General features: G+C 47.1%; 1 protein-coding gene across 3 annotated transcripts; it reads left to right on the top strand.

The window, feature by feature from the left end:
• Positions 1–327: 327 nt before the first annotated feature.
• Positions 328–18,312, top strand: LSG1 (large 60S subunit nuclear export GTPase 1). 3 transcript variants are annotated; one of them, XM_024209137.1, is made up of 14 exons: positions 328–435; positions 891–1,017; positions 3,031–3,151; positions 5,379–5,465; positions 6,416–6,502; positions 8,638–8,698; positions 9,476–9,652; positions 10,703–11,125; positions 11,419–11,520; positions 12,246–12,389; positions 12,772–12,895; positions 14,313–14,392; positions 15,028–15,198; positions 17,688–18,312. In XM_024209137.1, exons 1-14 carry the CDS (start codon positions 346–348, stop codon positions 17,865–17,867), a joined length of 1,974 nt encoding a protein of 657 aa, XP_024064905.1. In that variant the 5' UTR covers positions 328–345; the 3' UTR covers positions 17,868–18,312. The 3 variants fall into 3 exon arrangements, with proteins under 3 accessions (XP_024064905.1, XP_024064906.1, XP_024064907.1); XM_024209138.1 differs by lacking the exon at positions 11,419–11,520; XM_024209139.1 differs by lacking the exons at positions 328–435; positions 891–1,017 and adding an exon at positions 1,236–1,272.
• Positions 18,313–27,673: the final 9,361 nt, after the last annotated feature.

The following is a 27,673-nucleotide window of genomic DNA, read 5'->3' as shown; positions in this document are numbered from 1 at the left end:
GGTGCTGACGGACCGTCCCCATCGGACCGATGGGAACCCGGAACGCTTCGCTCTGGGGTCGCGTTTCCACCGGACACCGTAAGAGGGACGCGGCGGCCTGTACCGTTGCCAAGTGGCGCCGGGCCGGGTCGGGCCCTGCTGCGGCTCCGGAGAGCCCGGTCTCCTTTCCGCGGGACGGACAAGGGGGACAGGGGTCCCCTGGGAGCCTTCCCTTCCCCCCCCCATGTGCAGGGTCTCCCCACTAACCTGGCTTCCGGTTCGCGGAACGAGCAGTTCCGGGGCAGGGACGGGTGCCGGTGGAGACCAGACCAGGAGAAAAGCGTTTGGGACAGCGGAGGCATCGGCATGGGGAAGAAGAGAAGCCCGGGGCTGGGCCGGGCCCTCATGAAAGAGAGGAGCCAGGCCAAGCGGGGCAGCCGGCAGCCCGACTCCTGGGTAACGGGCCCCTCGCGGAGCGCTGGGCGCCGGCCTAGGCCCAGACTAGGCTCCGCGGACTCTGTCCCCCCCGGTGTGCCCCCCCCCCCCCCGGTGTACCCCCCCCCCCCCATGGGGAGTCCCCTCCCCTGCCCCGGTGTGCCCATCCCCCATGGAGTGCTCCCTCCCACCGGGGTGCCCAGACTAGCTGAGCGCTCAGAGCCCTGGTCCCGTGAAGTTGGGTCTCTCCTAGCCTGCACCTCAGCAGGTCAGTGCGGTGAACACAGGGAGAATCACAGTGTGGGCCCCATTGTGCTGTCTGTGTCCTTGGCAAGAACTGCCACCTGCCAGGCCAATGCCCTGAATCCTCTAGGCCCAGCGTGAACATGCCACTGGGGGCTCTGTTAAATGGCCTCTGACTTGGTGCTTACGGGCGTTACAGAGCAGCCTGACAACACATCTGCTTTTCTTTGCAGCTACATACAAGTGAGTTAAATGATGGGTATGACTGGGGCCGCCTCAACCTTCAGTCAGTGACGGAACAAAGCTCGCTTGAGGAATTCCTTGCTACAGCAGAGCTTGCAGGAACTGAATTTGCGGCTGGTAAGTTTTTGGCCATGCTAGAGACCCATCATGATATGATGATTTGAAATGTAAAAATATGTTGTGTATTAATAGGCATTAGGTATGTTAAAAGCTGGAGCATGCGGCTTCTGAGGCTTTCCCTATGTTTTTGCATAAGCTGCTGTAGGATTACATAAGAAGGGCCATACTGGGTCAGACGTAAGATCCATCTAGCCCTGTATCTTGTCTTCCAACGGCCAATGCCACGTGCCCCAGAGGGAATGAACAGAACAGGTAATGATCAAGTGATCCATCTCCAGCTTCTGGCAAACAGAGGCTAGGGACACTATTCCTGTCCATCCTGTCTAATAGCCATTGATGGACCTATCCTCCGTGAACTTATCTAGTTCTTTTTTGAACCCTGTTATAGTCTTGACCTTCACAACATCCTCTGGCAAGGAGTTCCACAGGTCGACTGTGCGTTTTGTGAAGAAATAATTCCTTTTCATAGAATATCAGGGTAGGAAGGGACCTCAGGAGGTCATCTAGTCCAACCCTGTGCTCAAAGCAGGACCCAATCCCCAGACAGATTTTTACCGCAGTTCCCTAAATGGCCCCCTCAAGGATTGAACTCACAACCCTGGGTTTAGCAGGCCAATGCTCAAACCACTGAGCTATCCCTCCCCCCTAATTAAACCTGCTGCCTATTAATTTAATTGGGTGACCCTTAGTTCCTGCGTTATGAGGAGTAAATAACACTTCCTTATTTACTTTCTCCACACCAGTCATGATTTTATAGACCTCTATAATATCCCCCCCTTAGTCGTCTCTTTTCCAAGCTGAAAAGTCACAATCTTATTAATCTCTCCTCATACGGAAGTTGTTCCATACCCCTAATCGTGGTTTTATGGAAGATAGGTATTGTTGAACAAATCTGGTTTTTTTAATACGATAACAAGGTTAGTTGATAAAAGTAGCTGAATAGATGTAATAGACTTTTGTAAGGTATTTGACTTAGTACATAATGACATTACGATTTAAAAAATTAGCACTATACAAAATTAATAGAGTACATATTAAATTGCTTAAGAACTAGCTTACTGACCATGCTCAAAAAGTAGTTAACTATGGGAAATCATCATTGAAGAGGTGTGTTTCTAGTCGAGTTCTGCAGGGAGCAGTATTATCCCTGGTGCTGTTCAACACTTTTGGTGCAAGTCTGGGGGTGGGCATGTGTATTTTGAAATAAGTGTCCTATTTGATTTAATCTCAGTTGGAAAAAGCTTGAATTAAGCTAAATTAAAATAGGGTACTGTTATTCCATATTGAGCATGCCCACCCACTGACTTATACAAAACAATGGAAAATGTGAATTTAAAACCAACTTGGCTATTTCAGTGCAAGTTTGTGTGTAGAGCAGGCCTTATGTGGAATGTCTCATAGCATCATTCCATCTCCTAATGGAACCAGAAGCACATCGCACAGATACACACCACACACGGAATGTTACTTTGCATTATCTGCAAAGAAGCCAAGGATTGAATGGGGACTAATCCTTTGTCCCTCTAGGTGAAGGCTGAAGCGTACTAGCAGAGGAGTGGGTGGAAAGCTTACATAGCTGTCATCTGTGCTTTCTGCTCTATTGTTAGAGGACTTCAGTCTCCCAGTACTATTAATCTCATACCTTTCCCAAACATTGAATTAGCATTAAAAACAATTCACTTTGATAATAGTGTTAAAATCTCCCCAAAGGACTCAAACTGTGTTTATCGTAATGGTCAACAACTGATGTAGCATCTGTAAACTGAAGCAACATATGCTATGTTTGCACAAATTCACAGTCAGAATTTGCATATAATTATTGGTGTCAAGTGAGCCCAGCAACCATTGACTGGTACATAGTTGAATGGTTTTCACTGGAAAGGTTTCCTGCCAGCTTGGCGTGTAATCCCACCACCTTCACATGGGCGTTCTTTTATTGGAGCCCAGATCCTAACATCTGCACTTGCTGAGTGTGAATGTTAATGGCAGGGTTTTTTCCTTTATAAACAGAGAAACTGAATATCAAGTTTGTTCCTTCTGAGGCGAGGACTGGCCTGCTGACAGCAGAAGAAACCAAAAATATCAAGAAACTCCATGAGGAAAACAGACAGTTTTTGTGTATACCAAGAAGGTAAGATCCCGCTCAGGGCAATACTGCAGTGTCTCCTCCGTTGAGTCTATTGGCATTTCCAGTGTAAGTTTCCTTTTATGAGGATTTACAGTTCAGCCGTTATTATTTCCCACGTTTATTCTAACATTTGCACTTCACTGAAATGTTGTCCTGTTGCTTGAATTTTTGATCCGAATGTACCAGTTACATCACAGAAAACCTGCCACTGCTGCTGTGAGGGTACCAGGCACCTCATGATGTCCCCTGGGTGGCAGTGCACTCTCGGTGTAACATACCAGGGTCAGTGCTGGAGCGCAGAGGCCCAGCAGCAGAGCAGGTAGTGTGCTTTTTTAAATAAGGTGAGGCACCAGGCAACTCAAAATACCATATACCGCTTTGGGAGTGTCCACACTGGAGCTGGAAGGTTTTCACAGGGTACAGCAACACTGGAGGTGTAACTTCCAGCTTGGGTGGACACACCCGTGCTGCCTTTGATTGGCCAGCATGCTAAACCTCGCAGCCGTGGCTGCACGGGTGGTGGGATGGGCTCGCTGCCCGAGTACAGTCCTATCAGAAATCCTAGCTCTGGTTTTGGGGCAGCTAGCCATCCCACCGTGGTGCAGCCAGGCTACGATGCTGGCTTTAGCATGCTAGCTCAATCCAAGAGAGCGTGGGTATGTCTCCCCGAGCTGGACATTGCACCTCCAGTGTAGATGTACCCGGCGAAACCAAAGCAGTCCAGCAGCCACATACTAGGGTATGCAGCGTGTCCTAGTGGGTAGAGCACTGAACTAGGACTTAAGAGACCTGGGTTCTGTTCCCAACTCAGCCACTGGCCTACTGGGTGACCTCAGCCAAGTCACTTCACCACTCGGTGCCTCAGTTGCCCCATTTGTAAAATGGGGATATTGATACTGACCTCCTTTGTAAAGCGCTTTGTGGTCTACTGGTGAAAATGGTTATATAAGAGCTAGATGATGAGGATGTTGGTGGTATTATTTGAAAGTGAGAAAATTTCAAACTATTTTTGTTTGTTTGGTTTTTTGTATTTTTGCTGTTCATGACCATGTGAATCTGGGTAAAAGGGGATTATTCCCTCTTCAGAAAAACTGTTGACTTCAGAGCTACTATATTTATAGAGGAATGATTTAGATTTCATTCACATAGTATTCTGTTGATGTGATTTTAGTAGGACACGTGTCCTGTTGTTCTGTCGTTTCATTACTACTGTAATACTACTTCAAATATTAAAAAAAACTTAAGCTAACAGGTTGACTTGCAAAACAGCCAAATAAATTCTTGGTTGTATGTAATATTCAATTTTTGAGCCACTTCATGGTGCTCAAACATATATGCTATGTACTGAATTGTTAACTAACCTGTTAATTTAGTCTTTTTATTATAGTCGCATGATAAAATAATTGGGTTTTCTAATTCAAAGGTAATAGCCCTCCACCTGAATGCTCTGGTCTGAGGCCATAGTGTGTAGTCACGAAGTGCATTGTGTATGTGTGGAGACAACAACAAAAAAGCTTTAAAAATGATAAATACAGTTTACTTGAAACACAAATAGGACTATTACGATATGGATAGATTTGTTTCTTGTACTCTTGTTTGTTTAAAATTGAGTCTTTAGCTCATCTACAATGCTGCAGTGCAAGACCTTCCCAAGAACAGGATCCCTATGCAACCGCTTCCGATTGTAACTCTTCCTTGCATGCGGTGTTAGTTCACTGCCTTCAGAAGCTGAACCAGTTGCAGAATTGAGAATCATAAGAATTAACTTTTAAGATGATTGAATGGAATATAAGAGTTTTAACACTGAGAAAGATGCAGGTACTGATTATTTTTAAAAGTCAGTTCTTTAAAGAGGACTGTTAGTCTCAGCCACACTATTTGAGATCAGCCAGATAGAAGAGACTCTTAAACTCAAAAAGATCTAGCGGGAGAGACGAATCCCACATCCTATGCAACACAGTTGAGGAAACTGGCCTTTTGAGTGAGAGATTATAATGTATCATGGAATGCATTGTTCTGTTTAATGCACTCATCACTTTTTGAAATGAGATTTCATATTTAAAGAGAACAAAGAAATATGATATCTGTACATAAGAACAACAACCAATAAAATGCCTCTGAACTGTCCAGAGCAAATGTTCTTTCTGATCTGAAGTTTATTGGACAAATATAACCAAGAAAACATTCTAAAACACTGTTGTATGTTTCTTTCAATATATGATCATTCTAGACCATACTGGGATAGGAGAACCAGTGTTGAGAAGTTAAAGCAAGCAGAGAGAGAGAGCTTTCTGGAGTGGAGACGACAGCTTGTTCGGTGAGTGTGCTACTCGTGCTTAACGCAACCAATCAATGACATTAGAGGAGGGGTGGGTTTTCTATATCGTTGTTAGAGCCCTAAGGACACAGGGATCATGTCTTTTGCTCCTGGTAAATACCGGAAAAATCCCTTGGTGGTTTGTGACCACTGTGATCCTGTCCCATCCTTGTGGCGAGTTTCCGAAAAGTACCCTGGTTATTCTGAGGTTAAGAATTTGGACCATATGGCATAGAATCCTAGCAATGTGGGGCTGGATGAGACCTTGAAAAGTCATTGAGTCCAGCCCCCTGCGCTGAGGCAGGAGCAAGTAAACCTGTAAATCATGTTTACATACTGCAGGTTTCTCCTTTTTTCCAAAAAAATGGAGGTTAATTTAGAATCCCCTCAGACTCCACGCTCTGAGCCGAAGCACAGTGTCATATCCACACCCCTTTAGAGGAGGCGGGATAAGCATGTGTCTCCAGAGAATGTCAATGTCACTTCCAGTTTCTACAGGATAGTGCTGCTCAAGAGAAATGTGAGGTGCCCACTCCCCATGAGAGCCGAGCGCAGCTGGCCCAGAGAGTAAGCTGCCAGGAATGGCCCCCAAGTGCATTTTTTCCACATGCCAACTAGCTGTGTAGATACTGGGTGACACGGGGGTAATTTCTTTGATCTGTTCCGATACCCTAGCTCTGAACTTTCCCAGTTTGTTTGCTGATGGAGATGGCTTTTCTTTGCTGTGACCTGTTGCCATCACATCACCTGTGTACTAATGGCACTAAGGTGGGTTTTCTTCAGGAGCTGAGATCTATTTAGAGACCTCACAGGAGGGGAACCTTAATGTTTGGGTCCCTGCCTTTTGTAGATTACTCCATGAGAGGCGAGTGTAATTCTAAGCAGACTTGGTGCTGTGTTTGCTGTGTAACAAGATCTGCGTGTGGAGTATCCTCTCTGTTTCTCTCTAGGCTAGAGGAAGAAGAGAAACTGATTTTGACCCCATTTGAACGGAATTTAGACTTTTGGCGCCAGCTCTGGAGAGTCATTGAAAGAAGGTAACATTTATCGGTTTCTGTGTCACGGATGATAAAAATCATGACTTAGAGAGAGAGAGAGTGTTGCTTTTTTGTTGTTGTTAATTTAAATCAGATGTTTTTTATTCACTTGTTGCTAGTACTTTACTTTACTCCCACTTCATAATCTTAAGTGGCTAATGTGGACATTTTGTAACTATGAAGCTTCAGGCCTAAAATGCTCATCTATGCTGAAAACATATCCAGGGCTTCATTAGCAGCCTCACTGTGAGAACAGCACAAACTGAAACATATGATTGATAAGCAGATAGCCCGTGCTGTGTTTGCAACCAACTCCACCTTCCAATATATTGAACTTCCCCAAGTCAAGAAAACTGAAAAAATCATAGTTTGCAGTCTGAAGTCAGTGACTTGTACTTCTAAGTCACATAAAGGCATTTGAAAACTCCATCCTTAACTGCCTAAATATAGACTTAGTAATATAACTTTAGGTTCCTATTTTTTAATATCTTGGCCTGTGTATATTTAAAAAAAAATAACAAAGTGATTGTGAACATATTGAAGGACCACATTGTGAACACTGCATTAATTTTGTTTTCAAGTGAGAAAGATTTTATGCCACTAAAAGCAATTTAAATACCCCCCCCCCACACACACACACACAATTCTAGGCCCTGATGCTGCAGACACGTGTGCACATGCTTTGCTTGCAGCACAAGTAGTCCCACTGACATCAGCAACACCCGCAGCCCTCTTTCAGTGGATTCCCTGATGGACCTGCCTTCTAGGCTGTCCGTTCAAAATCTTTTATCCGCTTTAACCACCATCCCAACCCCACCTACATAGTCATTCCATGGCACTGGGGTGGTAGGAAAATGATGTGTTCCGGAATAGTGGAGCACTTGAAAGTTAAGGTGAGGTGGAGAGTGGGCTCCTGGTCTAGGGCCTCTTGCCATTCAGAAGAAGATTATTGGGGACATTAACAACAACCTGGCATACCACAGAAATAATCTTTCTGTTTGCTCTGCTTAGCTGAAACAGAAGAGCAAAGCCATCTGCCAGTTTAATCTAGTTTAGGCATTTAATTTTATTAGTAATTAACTTTGAGATTGTATCTCTACTGACTTTTCTGAAATTGAAAAATACTTCAGCAGCAAGGTCACAGTGATCTGCTTATTTCATAAAGAGCCTCTTTGTTACTGTCTCAATGTCACAGGGGACTTTGGTTGGTGAGCTCCCATGCTGTCAGAAACTGTATGCGCCCTTATGTCTGGTATCCAGACACCTTACACGTGCTTAGACAGTGGTGCTGGTCTGTACAGATCTGTGTGTTCTCCTTGGAGCTCATGTTTGTGGTCTAATCATAAAATTCGAAGATGGGAGAAACCTATTATGCCATCCAGTCCATATCCCTGGCAATATAGGCTTGCACATTACGGGCATTTTCTAGAAGTGTTTGTTTCAATCTTGTTCCAAAAGTCTTCAGCAATTGGACGTCTCCCATTTCCTTCTCCTTACTATACACAGTCCTAATACATTGCTATCAGGATGATATTCAGCTTTTATTATTTCTATCCCATCCCCATGTGATGCATTATATGATTCCTTTGTGTCTGGCTTTCACTCCCTTCAGACGTAGCTGGTACTAGTTTTTCTCTGTGTGATGTTTAATGGACTCTCTCTACAACATTTTGTAACTGTATCTTTAGTCATAAAATTCCCCACCAAACAGTCTAATCTCAATGCTGAAACACGTGTACGGGCTCTCCCTCCATCTCTGAGGTGGTCCCTCCCTGGGAAGTTTTAGTTGAGTCTACACTATTGGATTCCAAGGGGGGGATGGAGAATTGGACAGCAGTGGTATCTCTGACATAAATGGTATTCACACTGAACAGTCATGAGTCTTACTCATATTCATTGTGGTAAACTTCTTGACTTGGGAAGTTTTTCCCAAGGGCACACTGGCAAGGACTGTGTGTGTGAAGGAACTGTTTCAGTTGGAGTTCTGAGCAGGTTCGACACTTGGGATCAGATGGGCTTATCCTGCATGATTTATCTCCTGGGGCTTTCCCTTCTCCTCATGCAGTGCTTGGCAGTCATTGAGCTTATACAGAGAACAGCCCGCAAAAGGTGCTTATTGGCCTTTTATTTTGCAGTGACATTGTGGTTCAGATAGTAGATGCCAGAAATCCTCTCCTGTTTAGATGCCAAGATCTGGTAAGTTAAGTGAAGCAAATGTCCTTCTAAATTACTGTCCTTGTCTCAGTGCTCACTTTGACTGTGTATAATTTTATATACAGTATAATTATATGGATTATACAGCATATAAGGTTGGGATATTGGGAATTTAAGGGCTAGTCTACCCTGGCAACACTAAAGTGCTGCCGTGGCAGTGCTTTAACGTGCTTTGTGTAGTTACGGCGCTCTAAAAATCCACCTCAACGAGGGGTGTGGCTCCCAGCGCTGGTGCACTGTCTACACTGGCACTTTACAGCACTAAAACTTGCTGCGCTCAAGGGGGTGTTTTTTCACACCCCTGAGTGAGAAAGTTGCAGCGCTGTAAATTGCCAATGTAGACAAGCCCACAGAAACAGCAGCCATTTAACAGAAGCCTCTGAAATAAAATGTCCTGCAGCAACAAAATTGCAGACTTGATAACTAGAGAGTCAGCTTTGGGACTCAGTACTCCAAGGTCTGGAGCCTTTCTGTGCCACACCCGCACGAGTATCTAGGGTATGTTGTGTACGTAAATGCCAGCTGTGTCTGGCCCTTTGTATTGCAAATATCCACTTTGTGCAAGCAGTCCCAGTAACTGCATTTGCAAATCAGACATGCAGCTGTGTGTGGAATCCTTTGTAAATCAGGCCCTAATGGTAGAATTGTTGGTGAGCCTACCAAAGGGTACGTTGAAGCAGACTTAATTTTACTTTCCTTGATGTTGGACTGCAGCGGTTTCCAAATCAGAATCCTGTCTAGTCCTTTTGTGTTCTCCAGGAATGTTACGTGAAGGAAATGAGCAGCGACAAAGAGAACATCATTCTACTAAACAAGGCGGATTTGCTGAGCAGAGAGCAGCGCGTGGCTTGGGCGCAGTTCTTTGAGAGAGAAGGTGTTAAAGTTGTGTTCTGGTCAGCCTTGGCAGAAGGCATGCAGCTGAGTGCTGAACTTAAGGTAGCTTAGGTCACTTGTTCACGTGTGGTTGTGTGTCTGGTGAATTGTGAAGACTGAGACGTATGGTTTTGCTTGCAGTCATGCTTGCAGTAGTGTAACTGAACTCCAGAAAAAGAGGGGAAATACCCTCTTCCTTAGGGAAGGGTAACTGCTGAGCCTCACTCTAGAGCCGGGGTTCCCAAGCTGTGGTACACATGCCTCTGGGAGTATGAGAGACATCTCAGGGGGTATGTGGGAGAAATTGGGTAAAGGTGGCCTTTATTTATTTATTAATTTATTTATTGCATTTTCATAGTAGGCTACTCAGACAAAGTTTTAAAACTCTGGGAATTTGTTATATAAAAATACTGTAGTTAATTTACTTTAAGATGTACAATGAGAACACAGATGCACAGAGACACTGATGTACAGAGCCCTCCCCTCCAATCACCATACAGTGCCGGTTCAGTTGTCCAGCAACTGTCCAGTCTAACTGAGCTCAGAACTTAGGGGTTTTGGGTTGTATGTCGCACTATACGTGTGTCTGTACGTAACAGTGAAATATGGACAGATGGCTCGAGAAAGGTAGCTTTAAGAACACACAAAGTATCTGTGATGAGAAGGGGGGGGTATGCAGGCAGCTGGCAGATCTGGAAGGGGGTACGCAATAAGAAAAGTTTGGGAAGATCTGCACAGGTACAAAATAGCATTTCAGTGGCAGATAGAGACGTGCACTGAAAGCTGTTGTGAAATGGCATAATATACCCCTTCAGTTCAGTTAGCACAGCTCTTGCAGTCCTCTTTCAAGACAAATGAAATAAGCACTGAGCAAAGATGTGAAGCCACTCGAGGAAGACATCTACTGAGCTCCAAACCCTCAGACTGCTGCCGACACAGGAGTGTGGCATGGCTTATCGGCAGTCTGCACTAATCCTGTAAAATAGATAAGGGGGTGAGAATTAAATCTGGCTGCATAGATTTGTACAGTACAATAATTATTTCCCCACAGCACTGCTGCTGATGTTCTGCCCTCTCTCTATTCCATCCATGAAACTCTCATTCTTTACCCAGGGACTAGAACTTGAGGAGGCAGCAGAGGAGGCAAGTGACTCTGAAGATGACAGGTCCAGTGAGGAAGAGCACAGAGCCCTGCAGAGCGGTGCAGAAAGCACACTCAGGGGTAACGCTCTGCATCTTGAAAGCAGAGTCCTGGGTAGTGATGACGACGATAGTGATGAATATGAGGACTGTGAAGAGGAGGAGGATGCCTGGCAGACCTGTTCTGAAGACGATGGTGAGGAAGAAGTAAATTCCAGTAACCCAAGCTGTATGGAAAGCAGGACTGACAGGGCTTTAGTGCAGAGCCCAGCGCCACTGCAGAGCAGGCACATCAGTAACTTCAGCCATCTGGTACAGAAAAACGAACTGCTGGAGATATTCAGAACGATACATACTGGGAAGAAGGTGAAGGAGGGAGAGGTCACAGTAGGGCTGGTAAGTCGGAGCTTGTACTCGAAATAGACTAACGTGGTCCAAGAGCCTTGCAGTGTGAAACGTACACTTGTCCAGAAGGCCCGCTTCCCATGAGGACAAAAACCTGGCAAGTGAAATCAGTAAGGATTCAAAGTGTGGATTCATGTTAAGCACTGCAGCCTTGCAGCTTTCTACAGTACAGCTTTCAAACGGTGCTTAGATTGATGGTTAGCCCCTGTGCCAAACCTCTATTAGTAGCTTAATAATGCCTTGCCTGGTGTGACTGTCTTATCAATCCACTTTCTGCCTTCCAGGTGGGTTACCCTAACGTTGGTAAGAGCTCAACAATCAACACAATCCTTGGAAACAAGAAAGTGTCGGTGTCTGCCACACCAGGTCACACAAAGCACTTTCAGGTATCACTGGGGTGCTGGCATTTCAGTCACCTCCGGCTGAAGAAAGTGTTATTGCAAGGTGGCTTGCCCCCGTGACAGACGCTGGGAGGTCTCAAGTCTCTGATTTGAATGCCATGTATTATTTTGACCTGTGCCAGTGTGGTTTAGGAATATCTCAGGGGTGAGTTGGCTACAGCTTAGAGAGTAACGCATGAGAGCTTCTGTTCTGATGGAAATATTTTCCATATTCCATTGTAAATGTGGTACTTGGCCTTCCTCTCTCCATCAGCACATGGCAAGAAGGGGTTCTCAGTCAGAAGTAGGTACTTTAGATTCCTAAAGGTTGAGAAGCACCTTCCATAGCATAAAGTAAAGGAAGAGTATCGTCCTTGACTGTTCTGCTTTGCCCCCGCGTTGAGATGATCGACTCTTTTCAGACTGCAAGGAAAAGCCTTCAAAGCCGTCGCTCTTCTTTGTCCCCGGGAGTCACTGGTACACAGCTGGGCTCTTGTGGCTTTCTGCTCTTCTTTCAGCTGAGCAAAGTGTAGGCTCTGGCTGGCCATCTCCATGCCACCACTGTAGTGTTGTGGAGTTTCTGCTCAATGAATCTTCCCCCGCACTAACTTTTTTTCCCTCACCCCACCCACACCCAACTTTACTGTGATTTTTCTGCCTTTCGTTCCCTTTCCTCACTTGGAACATACATTGGCTGCTCTCCGTGACCTGTGCTTTTCTTGTCCATTTAGACTCTGTATGTGGAGCCTGGCCTATGTCTCTGCGATTGTCCCGGTCTGGTGATGCCATCCTTTGTCTCTACAAAGGCAGAGATGATCTGCTGTGGAATTTTGCCTATAGACCAGATGAGGGACCATGTTCCACCTATCTCTCTAATATCCTTTGCTCAGGGTTTGGAAATGTATTTGCACATGTGTTTGGCATGTGGTAACACTTAGATGTGAAATATACTGTATGCTAGCAGGAACTAAGGCTGTCTGGCCATATTTATTGAAGTCAGTGGAGTTGCCCAAGGGATGAAATAGACCTGTGTTTGTCGTCTTCTGCCTTTGTTCTTTTGAGTTGTGTTATTTTAAGATAATCCTCATTGTGGAGGCTCATGTGTCTTTCCTTTTTCAACCTATATAATCAAATCTGAAAGTCATTCTTTACTCTGAAAAGCAAAGTAGTCTCCCTGAGTAACCTAGAATACCTTTCGCCTGTGCATCTCGTGCACGCAGAACAGAACTTGGCCTATGGCTTCCTTCACTAGCTCACATTTGCCAGCATATCCCACGACATATTTTAGAAGCAACCTATGGAATAAATATCATAAGGCCCAGAGAAGATGAGGAGCCAGATCGCCAACCAACATCTGAAGAGCTGCTAACAGCATATGGATGTGAGTGATGATACCCTAACCCCTCCCCCTTCCCCCCGCAATTCACTTAGTCACTGAAGCATAGGGTTAAATTCAGTTTCACACTTGGGTGTCTCAGGTACTAAAAACTTCCTTCTTGGACTATGAGGCCTTTGCTGGAGGCCATGTGTAGATGGCTAATCCTCTGTAAGTGTTATAGTTACTCCGGGGGGAATTCTGTGCCAAAAAATTATGTGCCCAGTATTTTAAAATTCTGCAAAATTGTGCATATTTTATTTGTCAAAGTAACAATATAATCACACCAGTTTCAATTGTTTTGTTAATTTTTTTCAAAATACCTGTCAGCAAGTACGTCTGTAACAATACAGACAACGAAAAAATTCCCCTTGGAGTAGAAAGTTAAAGAAACCCCTACGACGACCCAGTTCCTGTTTCTCTGTTATGCTTTTGTTGGGTGCCTCCGTCTGGGTGTGTCACACGTGCCAGCTGGGCACATCTTGGGGGGAAACTCTGCCCCTTTGGTCTCAGACACCTGCACCCCCTACCCTCCAGAGCCCAGCTGCAGGATACCCCCCCTCCCCCGAGTCCAAACACTCCCTCCCTCCCCCTCCCCGATATCTCTGGGATCCAGAGGGAGAAACAGCCTGATGCTGGGTCCTGGGCTTGTACAGAATTTCCTGCACTGAGAACCCTCATTTGCCCGGAACCTCCCAGCACCCCTTTCCCCTGGCAGTGTCCTGTATTTGTGAGCTGGAGAGCCGAGCTCTGCTGGGCCAGCAGCCCCTACAGGCAGCCGGCAATTCTGCAGCACAAATTGTGTAGAGAAAAATGAAATTCTGCATTGGGCAGTGGTGCCGAATTCCCACAGGAGTATATCGTTATGCTTTGCAAATTTGCTTCCTGCAGATGAAATAACCCTAATCAGAAGGCATTTACATAAAACATACATATCTGAATGGTACCTGGCAATGATCTTGAACATGGAAGTTGGTTTGTGACACGCCTCCTGTTAGGTGCCTGATGCCAACACTCCCGAATCAGTCAGCAGGGTCAATCTGAGCTAAATGCAACAGCTGTTTAGCTCCCTCTTCTGAGGACTGAGTGTACTCTCTGGTGTGTTTAATCTTCTCTAGCCTAATAGCGATTGGGTTTTGGGGGGGTTGTCGAATCTCCGCATTTCCTTCTGACTAGAATGCTTCTCAATGCCCCTTGCAATCAACAGCGTTCCCCACACCTGGTGACAGCTTTCATCTCCCATCCCCGCTCTTCCCAACAGGCCTAGCATCAGACTGGGATTTGGAGAGGACATGGGCTTTTTCTCAAAAGAAAGGGCTGCGCTAGCGACAGCAGTATCTATTGCATAGCTGTGGGTCTCACTGTTCAGAGAGTCTGCTATAACAGGTCTCTGAATTTTAACCACCTGCTGCCTTTCTCCCAGATATGAGAGGATTTATGACAGCGCATGGGCAGCCAGACCAGCCACGATCAGCTCGTTATGTGTTGAAAGATTACGTCAGTGTAAGTTCTCACTCCCGCTGTTCTCTGTCCTGCTCAAGCAGCTCTGCCTTTGGGGGATGAAGGAGCGCGATGCGCTGAAGTGTTTCTTTAGCCAAAAATCTATAATCTGGGCTTTTTACTCAGAAAGAGTCTAAGAAAAGAATGAGCTCTCTGCTGATGACAGTTAGAAAGGTGGTTTTGTGTGTGATGGCAGAAAGAGACATGCTAGGCAGCTCATGCTAGCTGGAGAGGAAGGAGTATCTCAAATATACAGCGCATAGTTGGAAAGAGAACTCGTTTTGGTTAGTAGCCTTATGATGGCTGCAGTGCCCATAACCTTGACAATAATAATCCTTTGCACTTCTATAGTCCCTCTCATTGGATGAGCCTTATTAGCCTTCATGGCACCATTGGGAGGTCTGTGTTGTACCCATTTGGCAGCCAGGCAAATGAAACATTGCGCAGAAGGGTTTAGCGTTAGACCGAGTCACTGGAATAGAGCCCAGGAGACCTGACACTCAGTCTGCAGCTCCTAGCCACTAGACATAGTTTTGCTCTCTTAACTCATGGAGCCCACCCTTGCCCTTTCAGGGTCTGGCTGTGAGATTCTTGCCACGAGGATGGAAGCCATTGATTGATTGATTTTGATTTTACAGGGTAAGCTGTTGTATTGCTATCCTCCTCCTGGGATTGACCCAAAAGACTTCCAACACCGGCACGAAAGATATACACAGCACAAAGCTATGCAGGGCAATGCAGAAAAGTCCGAAAGGAATCTGAACGCAAAACAAATTGAGAATGTGGTGGACAAAACATTTTTCCACCAGGTAAGTTCTGGAGTAGTTGCCTTAGAGACATCTATGCTAGTAGCAATTTGTCAGCATCTTTAGAGCGTAACCAGAAAAAGTAACCATGGAGGATGTTAAATAGCAGCTACAAAAGATAGACATTTATAAATCAGCAGGTTCAGATAACTAGCATCCAAGAATCTTAAAAGCCTTGGCGAAGGAGCACTTTGGACTGTTAATGTTGACTTTTAATGTCTTGGAACTCTGGAAGTTCTTCTTTAAGTAGTTTCCCTATGGGCGCTCCACTGTAGATGCGGTAGCACCCTGCGCCGGGGATCGGAGATCAGTAGTGGTGCCTATTGGGGCGCACATGCACTCCTCCCCATCTCGTGCCGTGAGCTTCTCAGCCGCTGTTGCTCTGGTATGGAATCCACAGCAGAGCCCTTCAGACATCCGTAGCCTTAGTAACAGAAGTGTTTCCGTTACAACGTTATATATCTTAGCCATTGCTTTTTTTTTCTTCTTCCCCCTGTTGCTCTTTCCTCCCCGTTATTCTTTAGCTTAGTGTAGGTTTCTTTTTCTACGCTCTTCCCAATTGGGAAGTTCTCCCTTCTCGGGGTTATGCCCAGATCCCATGGGTTCAAGAGGTGCCTCTCTTGTTGTGAGACCATTCCTGTCAGTGACGGTCACGCCCAGTACATATGCTGTCTCGGCGAGGGACATGTCTCTCAGAAGGGTACTCACTGCCTCAAATGAAAGGCTTGGTCCAGAAAGGACTGGGAACTGAGGCTAATTCTTTCACTAATGGAGAGCTCTCATTGAGACCAGGGTCTGAGGCTGGTCGTAACCTCTCCTACGCGGCGGTCACCGTCGGCACGATCATCAGCCTACCCTCATTCGCCACGCAGCACCAAGAGAAAATCCACTGTCTCCCGCCCAGACGAAAGGAAGTGGGCCACTAGCTCACCCTTTAAGGAGCCGCCTCAGAGAAAGTCTTCCCCTGCGAGGTCAGTAGCCTCAGCGTCTTCAGGGGTGAGACTTAGGAGGCGACCATCCGAGCACCTCCGGTACTGGCACTGAGGAGAGATCCAAGGACCCTAAACAGGCAGGACCACAGACAGAAACACTGTCCTTCAGCACCGAGAAGGACTCTACAAGAATTTTGAAATTGGTACCACTGGTCTCAACTAAAACAACTTTGAATGCTTCCGCACGGAGCAAGCCCTCAACAGTGACGTGACCCTCGGCTCCATCTACTGGCTGCTCAAGAGAATGCACTCCATCCTCAGCACCGACAATGCCCCCAATCTCTAACCCACTGGTGCCAATGATGCTCCTGCTGGTACCACAGAAGTTTAGATAGCCAAGGAACCTGATAGTCTCTGACATCCCTGAGTTGTCACTTCTCCGTAGCGAGCTGTCTGCACCTCATGCCTTTCCCCGGAGACACAGCACCACTCTCCTTCACCACCCTTCTCTAGAGAGGAAGAGGAGGAGGAAGACGAGGAGTATTTCATTACCTCACGCAGTCCTCCATCATATCAGGACCAACCACACAGAGCATCATCTTCTTGTCCGTGATACCCAGAGACCAGAAGTGAACCAGGTCCCTGGTATGGTGCTCCCCAATCCCATAACAATTCCCCATATTAGTCCTTTTGAGACCCAGGGGCTGCATATAGGGTGCACTTTCCCAAACCACCTGCAGAGCAGAGACAGACACAAATGAGATCTCTGTCTTCATCAGTCTCTAGACCGCCTGAGACAGAACAAGAAGTGCTAGAGGAACAGGAGGAAGAGGTTACACCACCAACTCACCTCTCCTCATCTTTCCCCCATGATGAGGCCATCATGACACCATCTCCAACATTGGCAGACGATTTTAGACTGTTCCAGGAACTGTTCCGCAGGTTGTGGACTCTCTCCAGGTCCCTCTGGAGGAAGTCAGAGAGCAACAGCACAAGTTGCTTGACATCTTGCAAGCTCTACATTGGCAAATATAGCATTCCTGATCAACGAGGCCTCGCTGGACCCTGCCAAGGTGATCTGGCAGACCCCAGTGTCCATAGCACTCACTTGCAAGCAAGCGGACAAAAAATACTATGTCCCTGCTAAAGACATGGAATTTCTTTTTTTCCCACCCTACTCCAAAACTCCCTTGTTGTCAATGCAGTACAGGAGAAGTTCACAGTTAGGCCCAAACTGAGCTTCCCACGTGCTGGGCATTTCACGGGTGGGCAGGAGCACGAACGAATCCCAGCAGAGTGACTGCAGTGTTGCTCTGCAAAGGCCATAACAGCCCAATGACTAAAGTAGACCACTGCAATCCCAATGTGCCCCTAGGTAGCGGTCTGACCTATGGCCCTCTGGGGCTCTGTCCCTTGGCACCACTCCCCCTTTGCAGCTCTGGATGTGCCCCCTAGCATCTCCCTTGGCTTATGCCTGATGTTAAAATTAATATGTTGTAATTTAATCTACAATTAAATGCCTCCATGCTTACAGGTTTGCAAATATTTATTGTTTTTTAGGAGAATGTCCGTGCTCTGACAAAAGGTGTCCAGACTGTGATGGGGTATAAACCTGGCAGCGGGCCTGTGTCTTTGGCTGCATCCAGCTCCGAGAATGTCAGAGGAAAGCCCTGGAAAAAACATGGGAACAAAAACAAAAAGGAGAAGGTTCGCAGAATCACCAAGCACCTAGATGCATAGCTGTGGCATTAGCCCCATGCGCTTGCTGCCAGGCTGGAGACCGCAATGTGTCCTACGTATTATGCACGCACACTGAAGCAGAAAGGGTAAACCAGCATCAGGGTTTCACATTGGAAATCTGACTGTGCTACAGACTGCCTGGGGCAGGTGTGTGAGGTCAGACTCTGCCACACAGTGTTTCTTCCTTCGGAGAAAGAAACAAAGCTCCCTGCTAACCATCAGAGAACTTGCCATTGGTCTCTCCTGAAAGCAGGTCAGTTTAGGCTTTTGATTGCTCCTGAAAAGTCAGTCCTTTTGCTGAGAGTGGTTGGAGTCATTTTAGGAGTATGTCTAGCTTCCAAACAAAACCTATTTTATAGCCGTGGAGGGTTAAACAAAAACCTGTACAACTGACTAAGAAGTTGAATAATTGAATCTTATTGGATAAAGTTTGTTACATTTGAGACACTTTCATCTGTCTCCCTTTTTTATCTGTTCTGGTAAATTCTGGCAGAACATAAATTAATGTTCAAAAAATTTAGTCGTGAATTTTTTTGCTATTTAGTTCTGGCAGCAGGAATGGTGTATCTGTATTAAAGTCACTCCCTACTTGCTGCTTGGCCAGTGTAACACTCAGTAGAGTTTGTCTCTGGAAACTTCTGTCAGTTTACTGGCAAAGTAAAGAGCTGGAGATGTAGCTGGGCCTGAACATGCTGTGGGGAAGGAAATGTGGCTTTTCTTTCCCTGATATTCGGTTGGTTTTGGAATTAACGTTTCTATACGTTTTTCATTTATCTCTTAAAACAATCTCCATCTGACTGAGTACTAGTCTCTTTGGTGTCTAGTTTGTCCCAAATCAATTTGATTTGATGTCCTGTTGGTGGCCATGTCTTACTATGTCTCATCAAAGGTCTGGTACTGGGCAGATATAGATATAAAATATGCAGTAATGGAAGCATCATATGTAAAACCAGAATTGAGCCCTAAAATAATTCAAACTAATGAGCCCACATTAGTGACAGAAATATTCAGTCTTCAGGAATTCAGTGTGACTTCACTGGCAGGACAAGCTCAACAAATACTGTCAAAGTTGAGAAAAATCCAGACTCCGAAGGTATGTGTCAGAGGCCAGAGCAACCCATCCAAGTGAGGCTTGCACAGAGTCCCCTGTGTCCATCTGTCATTACTCTCCATTCCTGATCCGCTGGCCGGGAGTAATAGGGCTGGAAAGCATTGTGAGGTTAGTTAACTAGTACTTTGTTTTTCCAGGTTTCTTGATGTTCTCTAGAAATTATACAAGGTACTTACTCGTGGTGGAATTCTGTGCCAAAAAATTAAAAATTCTGCGCACAATATTTTAAAATTTTGCATATTTTATTTGTCAAAATAACACAATATAATCACACCAGTTTCAATTATTTTTGGTCATTTATTTCAAAATACCTGTCAGCAAGTATGTCTGTAACAATACACACAACAAAAAAGATTCAGGAAATGTTTTTTGACAAATAGATTCCTTACTAGGCATATTGATACAGAACTCTCAGTAATACTTCATTTAAACTACAATACAGAGCCATATTTCCCACCCCCCTCAGAAGCAGAGCAAAGGCTTGGGGGAGTCAGGGGTAATGGAAGAGCTATGGGGAGAGGGAAGTAAATTCCTGGGAAGGAGTCTGGGTGTGAACTTGGAGGGTTGTTGGGTATGGGTGGGAAAAGTATGGAACAGGTTGTTGGGGGGGGCAGGAAGGGATTGTTGGGGAGCTTTCCCCATGCAGACCCTGGCTGACCCCTAGCCTCTCCCATTCAGTCAGGCACATCTGCCCCATCCCCATGTGTCTCTGTGCCCCCACCCAACCACTCCCTTGTCCTTATGTAGCTCTGCACCCCCTCCCCATCACCGTGTGTCTCTGCACCTCCACTCCCATTCACCCCGTGCCCCAGTCTGTCCTCCCACACTAGCCCCTGTCTGACCCCCCTCCCCAGCACCCCACGCTGCCTGTCTCCCCATAGCGCCTGGCCTGGCCTGACGAAGACAAACTCTTTCTCTTCCCTCGCTGCAGCTTTGGTCTCTCACCCCAGCGCCCTCCGGTGGGCAAAAGGCAGAACTGCAGCAGTTATTTTCTCCTGGGAGCTGCTGCTGTTCTTGCGCCATAGCGCCCTGTGGTGGGCAATAGGCAGAACTGCAGCAACATTTTTGGTGCAGAAGCTTTTTTCTGCACCAAAAAAATAGAAATCTGTGGGACTCATTAAATATACACACGCGCAGTAGCACAGAATTCCCCCAGGAGTAGGTATTGGACTTTGTTTGATGGCACTTTACACCTGAGGGTCTTACACCCCTTCACGAACATGGCATTAGTGAGGGGAATTGATGGCATTAGTGAGGGGAATTGCCCTCTTACGTAAGGAAGTATCACTGCCCCATTGTACATCTGCGGAAATGGACACTTCGCTACAGCAACTACCTAGTTCAGGGAGGCCAAAGAACTAACTGCTCAGGGCCCTGTATGTTGAGCCTCTCTCAAATGTAAAACTCACAGTGTAATCAAGTATCAGAGGGGTAGCCGTGTTAGTCTGGATCTGTAAAAAGCGACAAAGAGTCCTGTGGTACCTTATAGACTAACAGACGTATTGGAGCATGAGCTTTCGTGGGTGAATAGCCACTTCATCAGATGCACCCACGAAAGCTTATGCTCCAATACATCTGTTAGTCTATAAGGTACCACAGGACTCTTTGTCGCTTTTCACAGTGTAATCGGTATTCTAAGATAGCATCCCCCAGAGAAAGATGGGTACATGGAAGAGCCTTCTGTGGCTTGGGTCCCTGAGAGAAGTTGACAGCAGCTAAAAATAGGTTTTTGCCTTGAAGCTTTCATTGCCGAGAAACCAAGCTCCAGGCTGGAGCGGCTCTTTTGAAGTGCAGTGGAGAACTCCATGTCAGAGATGTAAGGAGAGGTGATGCTGGCGGTGCAGATGTGAGAGCAGCAGAACAGAGTAGCTATGCTCCACAGGTGGCCATCTCTGCCCTGTTAATACAAATGTGTTCTTGAGAGTGGGAAGGAAAGAGAGGTCTGTTAATGTGGGGTGACCATGTTGAGGCTTCTCCAGTAGGAAGCAGCAGAGATGCTGAACTTTCTATCCTCCAGTGTGAACTGAATCTGGGAATCAGACGTAGTGAAAGGGGTTAACAATTCTATTCTCTAGTGATTGCTTCAAGATCTGCTAAGTACAGAAGCCTGTGACGCTCTGCTGATGCCGCAGTGATGTTCCAATGGACAAGACACTGGATTGTGAGTCAGGAGAGCTATGTTGTGTATCTAGCTCTGCCACAGACTCTGTGGGCTAGTCTGCACACAGTCTTGAACTGGTTTAGTTAGGGCAGTGCAAACCCCCATGTGCACCTACCTTGGTTTAAAACTGCTAAGCTCTGTTTAGCTTGCCCTGTAAATTTACAATATAAAGTGTCCACACACACACAACTGCATTGATTTAACCCTTGATACAGAGGCTATCCTGTTGTTATGGAACCTGGACATTGAGCTCTGATCTCTGCATATGAGAAGAGGTGTTTTAAATCACACCTTTAGTTAAACTGGTGCAACTGTGTGTGTAGACCAGGCCTCAATTGGCCCTTGGCTAAATCATGTAACTTACCTGTGCCTTAGTTTCCCCTCTCTGTAGAACAGGGGTGATACTTCTCCTCTCCATAAAGTGTTTTGAGATCTATGGATAAACGGTGCCATAAAAGTCATGGAGAATCTAGAAATATCTCAGTGGATTTCTCAAAGTCTGGTTGTGGCATGTGAAGGGCACGATCAAATCACGGCTCAGGAAAATGGAACATCCTGCTCTTGCCAGTGCTGACAACTTGAACCCAAAGAGTGCTTAATAGTATTAAACTGCATGTGTAACAGGGTGGCCTCCTCCTAAGGGCCAGGAAGCCTGGAGCTAGAGGCCACCCTGTTCAATAGGCCCATCTTTGCCTCCCAGCCTATGGGTGCTGGACGAAGTGGTGTCACATGACAGCCTGAAGCTTGGGCCTCATAAAAGGGAATAAAATACAGTTTAGTGGAGGAACCACAGGGAGCAACCTGGGCTCCTGTGGCAGGCCATGAAGTAGGGTCTGCAAGGACTCAGGGAAGTAGCCTGGATGTCAGCACCCTATTGCAGAGCATAGAAGACAGCCAGGTAGCCCTGAGGGCTGAGACCGTGAGAGGGACTCTATGGACGCCGCCTGAGAGTCCAAGCTCCATCCCAGAGCAGAAAGACTTAAAGGGAGCCCAGAAGGTAGGTGGAGGAGGAATCCCTGGCCACAAGGGGGCGCGTGGGAGTCAAGTGCCCCTGTTACAGTGTGTTTGTGTCGCATTACAAATAGCTTTAGGTACGCCAACGACAGATGATCCCACTCAGGCAGACGGGAGGGAGTTGAAGACAGACATCTTGGTTGAAGTGCTCTGGGTCATGGTGTTACAAAGCTGTTTTTGACTATTGTAGAAGGTAAGAGAGAAGTGCGGTTTTCGTGCACCACATCAATCTAGGGGCTAATCACGTGCTCTGAAGAGGGGAAAAGAGCAGACCGTGAATTGCCTGCTAATGAGTACAAATCCTGTCCCCATTGTAAACAAACGGTCATGAAAATGTCACAGGCACTTGACAGTGAAACGCTGTTTTGGCTTCAGCCCACCTCTTTCCCTGTAAGAGACTTCTGACTACGTCACAGTGCTGGCAACTTGAACCCAAGCGAAAGTGCTGCTGGATGCACTACAAGATGCACAATGAATTTCAGACTGACAGACCGGCAGGAAGGAGAGAGAAAGAGAGAGAGTGTGTGTGTGTGTCTTTGTTTAGCTAAGGAAGCAGAGTTAAAGTAACACTGTGCTGATGTGCTGGCTCTGAGGCTGCTGAGAGCTGCAAAGATCGAGTGTCTGACAGGTGCACTCCTCCAGCCGCTGTCTACCTTGGATACTAAGCAGGACCATTCTTCTGCTGAAGACAAGAGAAGCTGTAAGATGTTACGACTCATTTCACAACCCCGGTGTGGCAATTGCACCAGGACATGCCCTGGTGCTTGGCTTTTGTGGGAGAACACGCTGCTTATTTTCAGACGCTCCTTACTAGCGAAGAGATGAAAGCTGAACAAAGGGCACTTCCTCTGCAGTGATCTGCCCGTGTCATTGATGGCCACGGGAGAGGAGACAGACACTCCTGCTTTTTTGGAGCAAAATAATAACTTCACTGTGTGAGTGTTTCATTCATTCAGTAGCCAAGGCTATTTGCTGAATAATTTCTACAAATATATCTTGCTTTGTATAGACTGTTCATGAGCAGTTCTGCACCTGTATTCAATACCTGAAATTCAGGCTGTGCCAACTAGATGTACAGGTCACGTGCTATTGTTCCAGCTCCTTGATCTGAAGAGTGTAACTCCTGGAAACGGATTTCTGCAGCAGCTACTCACTTTGACAAGTTCCAGCTTCACTTCTCCAGACATACAGGTGGGCATGTTCACGCACGCACACAATAACAATTCACTCTTTCCACAAACATTCCTGCCAGTAACTGCAGTTCCTACATTATTTACAGTAAATGAAGGCAGAAAAGGTGCAGATGTGAGCGGAGTGAATGCAATGAATTATGAATGGTTCAGAGTTGTGTGCATTATTTACTCAGTTCTGTTATACATCAGATGTTGGCTTGGCAGTGTACTCAGGAGGGGGCACAGTCGTACCCAAGGACTTCCCAGACACTACAGTCCACACGCAGAATGCCCCAAAGATTACAGGGGATAGTCCAGTCTCATGTTTAATGTAATGCTGCTGTTGGGCTGGTACAACAGGCAGCTTTGAGCTCAGCAAACAAGCAGTAAATTTAAATCAACATTTTTCTTGCTTTATCTTTTTCTTCTACTGCTGGACCAAGTCATCCCCTTCCTCCTTGCTGAGTACAACTGCCTTGTCCTGGTGACAGCTCAGATTTAGTTTCTCTCAGCAGTTGCCAGGCATGAGGTGATGCAAAGATGGATCCTAGGGTGAGGGTGGATGTACGAGGGGTGGGGATGGTGCTAGATCAGTGACTCTGTCCCCATTGCTTTCATTTTTAAATAAATAAATATTCCTCCCATGTGCGTGAAGTGAATCTGCTGCGTGTGAGTCATGCTGTGATGTACTGAATTGGCAGGGACAGTTCACAGCACTCCCGGAGCTCTACACCACTCCCCTCAAATTGTCACGATGAGGGGTTGATTCTGAAGCCTGTTGCGTCAGACATCACCAGTTATTCTGGGACTGTGGATGGAGTAGGGGAGGGTGAAATTTGGCATTTTGCCCTACAGGAACACTTGTTTTTGTCTCAAATTGTGAGCAAGTGCACACCGCAAAGATTCTGGTGGAAAAGAAGTTTCAAAATTTGACTTGAAACATTTTGTTTCAGCATTTCTGGGCAAAACGTTTTGACATTCCCCAACTCGAAGTGTTTTGGTTTAGTGAACTGACGTACCATGCAGTGTTTTGAGTCAGTTCAATACTAAACCCCACTTTTCCCAATAGTAGTGCATTGCCTCATGAGAGTTAATGGTTAGGAACCTGACGGCACTATTTTCCCCTAGGGGCCAGGCTACCTGGTTCAACTACATCTCCCGTAATGTACCCTAAGACCCGTAACTCCCATGCTGTGCCCTGCAGCTCGGTCAGAGGGAACTCCACGTTGCAGTATGGGAGTTGTAGTCCTCCAGCCAATAGATGAGAATGGAAGTCTGAATTACAATCCCATGAGGCAATGTGTTGATCGGGAAATTCAGATTTATTTATTTAAACTGATTCAAAACTAAATGTTTCAAGTCAGTTAAAAAATAAAATAGTCTGAGTTGGGTTGAATTGACCTGAAAGAAAATGTCTTGATTTTCCTGATGGAAAACAGAAAACTTTTCGCAAAATCAAAATTCTCCTGCAGAAAAATTTGATTTTGTGGAAAGTGCATTTTCTGTCATCATGACTTTCTGACAGAACATTCTGGAATGGCTCCGGAGCAGAGTCTGAACTGAGTTCTGCCTCCCCTCCCCCCAGGCCTCTGCCTGGATGTGTGTTTTGAAAGCGCAGTTTGCAATTGCAGATGGTTTCTGAGGGAGAAGGGCCTGAACTGTCAGTGAAGGAGGTGGAAAAGCAGGAAGGGAGGGCATTCATGCTGCCAGGGATTGGGCATTGGCAGCTGTCAGGGCAAGCTCCAGTTCCTATATATAGAAGCACCAGGTGCGAGAGGCTCGTCACACAAACCAGCAAAACCAAGAGCCTGGCAGGAATCTGCAATAAGCAGCAATATTCTTTTGCTCAAGGCACAATGTCCACCTAGCAATGGGACCCACCCTGTCCTCACCTTTTCCTTCCGTAGGCCAGATCTAGCTACAAGCTTTTATGGCTCTTTCATTCTACCGCTGGAAAACCCTGGTAACTAGCAATGAAATGAATATTGTACACTGCTCTAGTGCCTTCTAGGCTGAAGGATCTCAAAGCCTTTTACAAACCCTGCCGTGCTTGCTCCCCGTGAAGTAAAGGAGTGAGGATTTTAAAATGTGGCCCTGTACGTGCCAGCCTGGGGGAGGATAGCAGCCAGCATGCCCCCTGCACAATTGTGGGGTAGAGCGCAAACCTTGGCCACTCATCTAAATGGACTGGTCTGCCCCAAAATAGCTGAAAGTGACAGGTGTTTGTACTGTGCTCATCTGTCCTCTGAGGACACGCAGTGTCCTTGGTGATGGCAGAGGGCAGGCAACTGCATGGGGCAGCAAACATCCAGGGGACTAGCTCTTCTTTCAGGGGCACCAACGGACCCATGCGCGTGGTCCCTGGCTCCATAGCTGGCACCCTGAGCACTGTATTTGCCCAGGTCCTGGCCTGGATTCCACCTAGCAACACCCAGACTAGCCTCTCACATCGGATGCTTTTATATATAGGAACCGGAGCTTGCCCTGACAGCTGCCAGTACCCAATCCCTGGCACCCCTCTGGCCTATCTGTAATCAACGGGGGAAGGAGAGGATTTCTGGCCAGCATGGCTCCATGGTGCAGTGGATAGGGCACAGGAGCGAGAGGCAGGAGACCTGGCCTCTATTCCTGGCTCTGCCACTGACTCAGTGTGTGATACTAGCCTCTGTGCCTGGGTTTCTCCACCTGGAAAATAGGGATAATAAGGCTCGCTAACTTCTCTTGAGTGCACTGAGATCTGTGAGTATTATTTCTGTGCGCTGGTCATCCACCAATGGCTTGGCTTCAGTCCTGTGTCCTGTTCCTCTGCCCTTTGTCTCAGGGGCTCTTCAGAGCAGGCACTGCACCTTTTCTTGTGTTCTGACAGCACCTGAGACAAGGTGCTGCTTCTACAATCTAAGTAAATTCAGCCCTGTCCGTTACTAAGCAGTGGGTGTCATTTCTTACCATGCTGCAACTAAACACATAACTTCTTCAGAGTGCTGCTGGGCACTAAGTCTGCCTGGGAAACAAGGCTTGGCCGAGCCCCTGAATAGGTCACAAATCTGTGACAAAGCAGGACTCCTGTTATTGTGCTGCATGCCAAGGTCACTATGAACTCCAGGGCGGCAGGGGGGCTAGAACTCGGAGCCTCCTGCTCCAAAACCATAGGCCTCTTCTGCATGAGCTGAGGAGAATTTCCTAAAGCTGCTGTTAATCTAGGGCCTGTGACACAAGGGTAGGCAGTTCTGTTTCCATGCCACAGTGGGATGTGATGACACATACACAGCCTGTTTTGCACTAGTGCGATCAATGTGTCCCATATACTAAAGCACACGAAGGCTGAGGGGAGCTGGAGATGCATTATCCCCCTCTTAGAAATGGGAAAACTGGATTAATGTGACTTGCTGCAGGTCACACAGTGAATCGTGGCAGAGCAAAGGGCTCGGAGCTAGAAACTCCTGGATTCTGTCCCTGATCGAATCCCTTGACCACACTGACAAAAACCTTCCGTGTTCCAGCACCAGCAGTAAGCAGGGGGCAGTTCCCGTCCGCTGCGAGGGGGATGGCTGGAGTGTAAGCCCTTGGGGGCCCGGATGGTCTCTCCTATTGAAGCACTTGATGTGCTTTTAAGTATCATAAACTAATCAATATTTCTCTCATCAAGCGGGGCAATAGGTGCTGTAGCTTCCTCTCAGATGTTTCCCTAAGAGCATGAAGGTTTCTCCTGCATGTAGAAGCCTGATTGCTCCTACAAAAGGCTGAGATGGAGGAGCAGCCACGCTTCGAAGGAGCCATTGCCAGTGGAGCAGGGGAATGCTCGGCCCCTGTCAGCTGTGGAGTGACTTGCCCTGTTCCTGGCTCCCATATGTTGAAATCCTCTTGCTGCCCTGGCTAATGCTAGAGTCAGCTCCTGACCAGGCCCGCTAGCTCGGCCCGCAGCAGGGTGAAGTCCTGCTGGCCCCTCTGCTGCCCAGAGCCGCGGCGGGTGTGGGCCCAGGCTGTTAGGGGCCGGTGAGAGGAGGATGTGCCCCAGGCGCTGCACACCCTGTGTGCTGGGAGTGAGTTCCCCGAAGGGAGGCTGGGGGTCCCGGGGGTCTGGGATGAGCTCACGGCGCTGGCCTGTGGCCATGCAGGTAGCAGCCAAGAGCCCCAGCTGGAGCAGGTCGCTGGTGCTCGGCGCTGTACAGCCAGGCGCTGCCCCCAGAGCCCACAAGCCGAGCACCGGACAGGAGGCGGGGGGCACGGGCCCTGGCACGGCCTGGCCCCGGGGGGCGCGTGTCTGTCCCGGGCCGGTCTGGTCTGCCAGGGACGCGGCGCCGCTCGCGGCTTCCCCGCTAGGGGCGTGTGGCCCGGCCGGGAGCGGAGC

This window comes from Terrapene carolina, unplaced genomic scaffold, assembly GCF_002925995.2.
Source record: "Terrapene carolina triunguis isolate 2854851 unplaced genomic scaffold, T_m_triunguis-2.0 Scaffold88, whole genome shotgun sequence".
Classification (NCBI taxonomy): Eukaryota; Metazoa; Chordata; order Testudines; family Emydidae; genus Terrapene; species Terrapene triunguis.
The sequence above is the reverse complement of the archived record's forward strand: the minus strand, read 5'-3'. Positions and strand labels throughout refer to the sequence as shown.

What these genes read in the sequence shown, in the direction of transcription:
- LSG1 (XM_024209137.1), top strand. Translation starts at nt 346, where the DNA reads ATGGGGAAGAAGAGAAGCCCGGGGCTGGGCCGGGCCCTCATGAAAGAG. An exon ending in TGGAGACGACAGCTTGTTCG is followed by an intron (nt 5,466 to 6,415) that starts GTGAGTGTGCTA and finishes GTTTCTCTCTAG; the next exon opens with GCTAGAGGAAGAAGAGAAAC. An exon ending in GAGAGGTCACAGTAGGGCTG is followed by an intron (nt 11,126 to 11,418) that starts GTAAGTCGGAGC and finishes TCTGCCTTCCAG; the next exon opens with GTGGGTTACCCTAACGTTGG.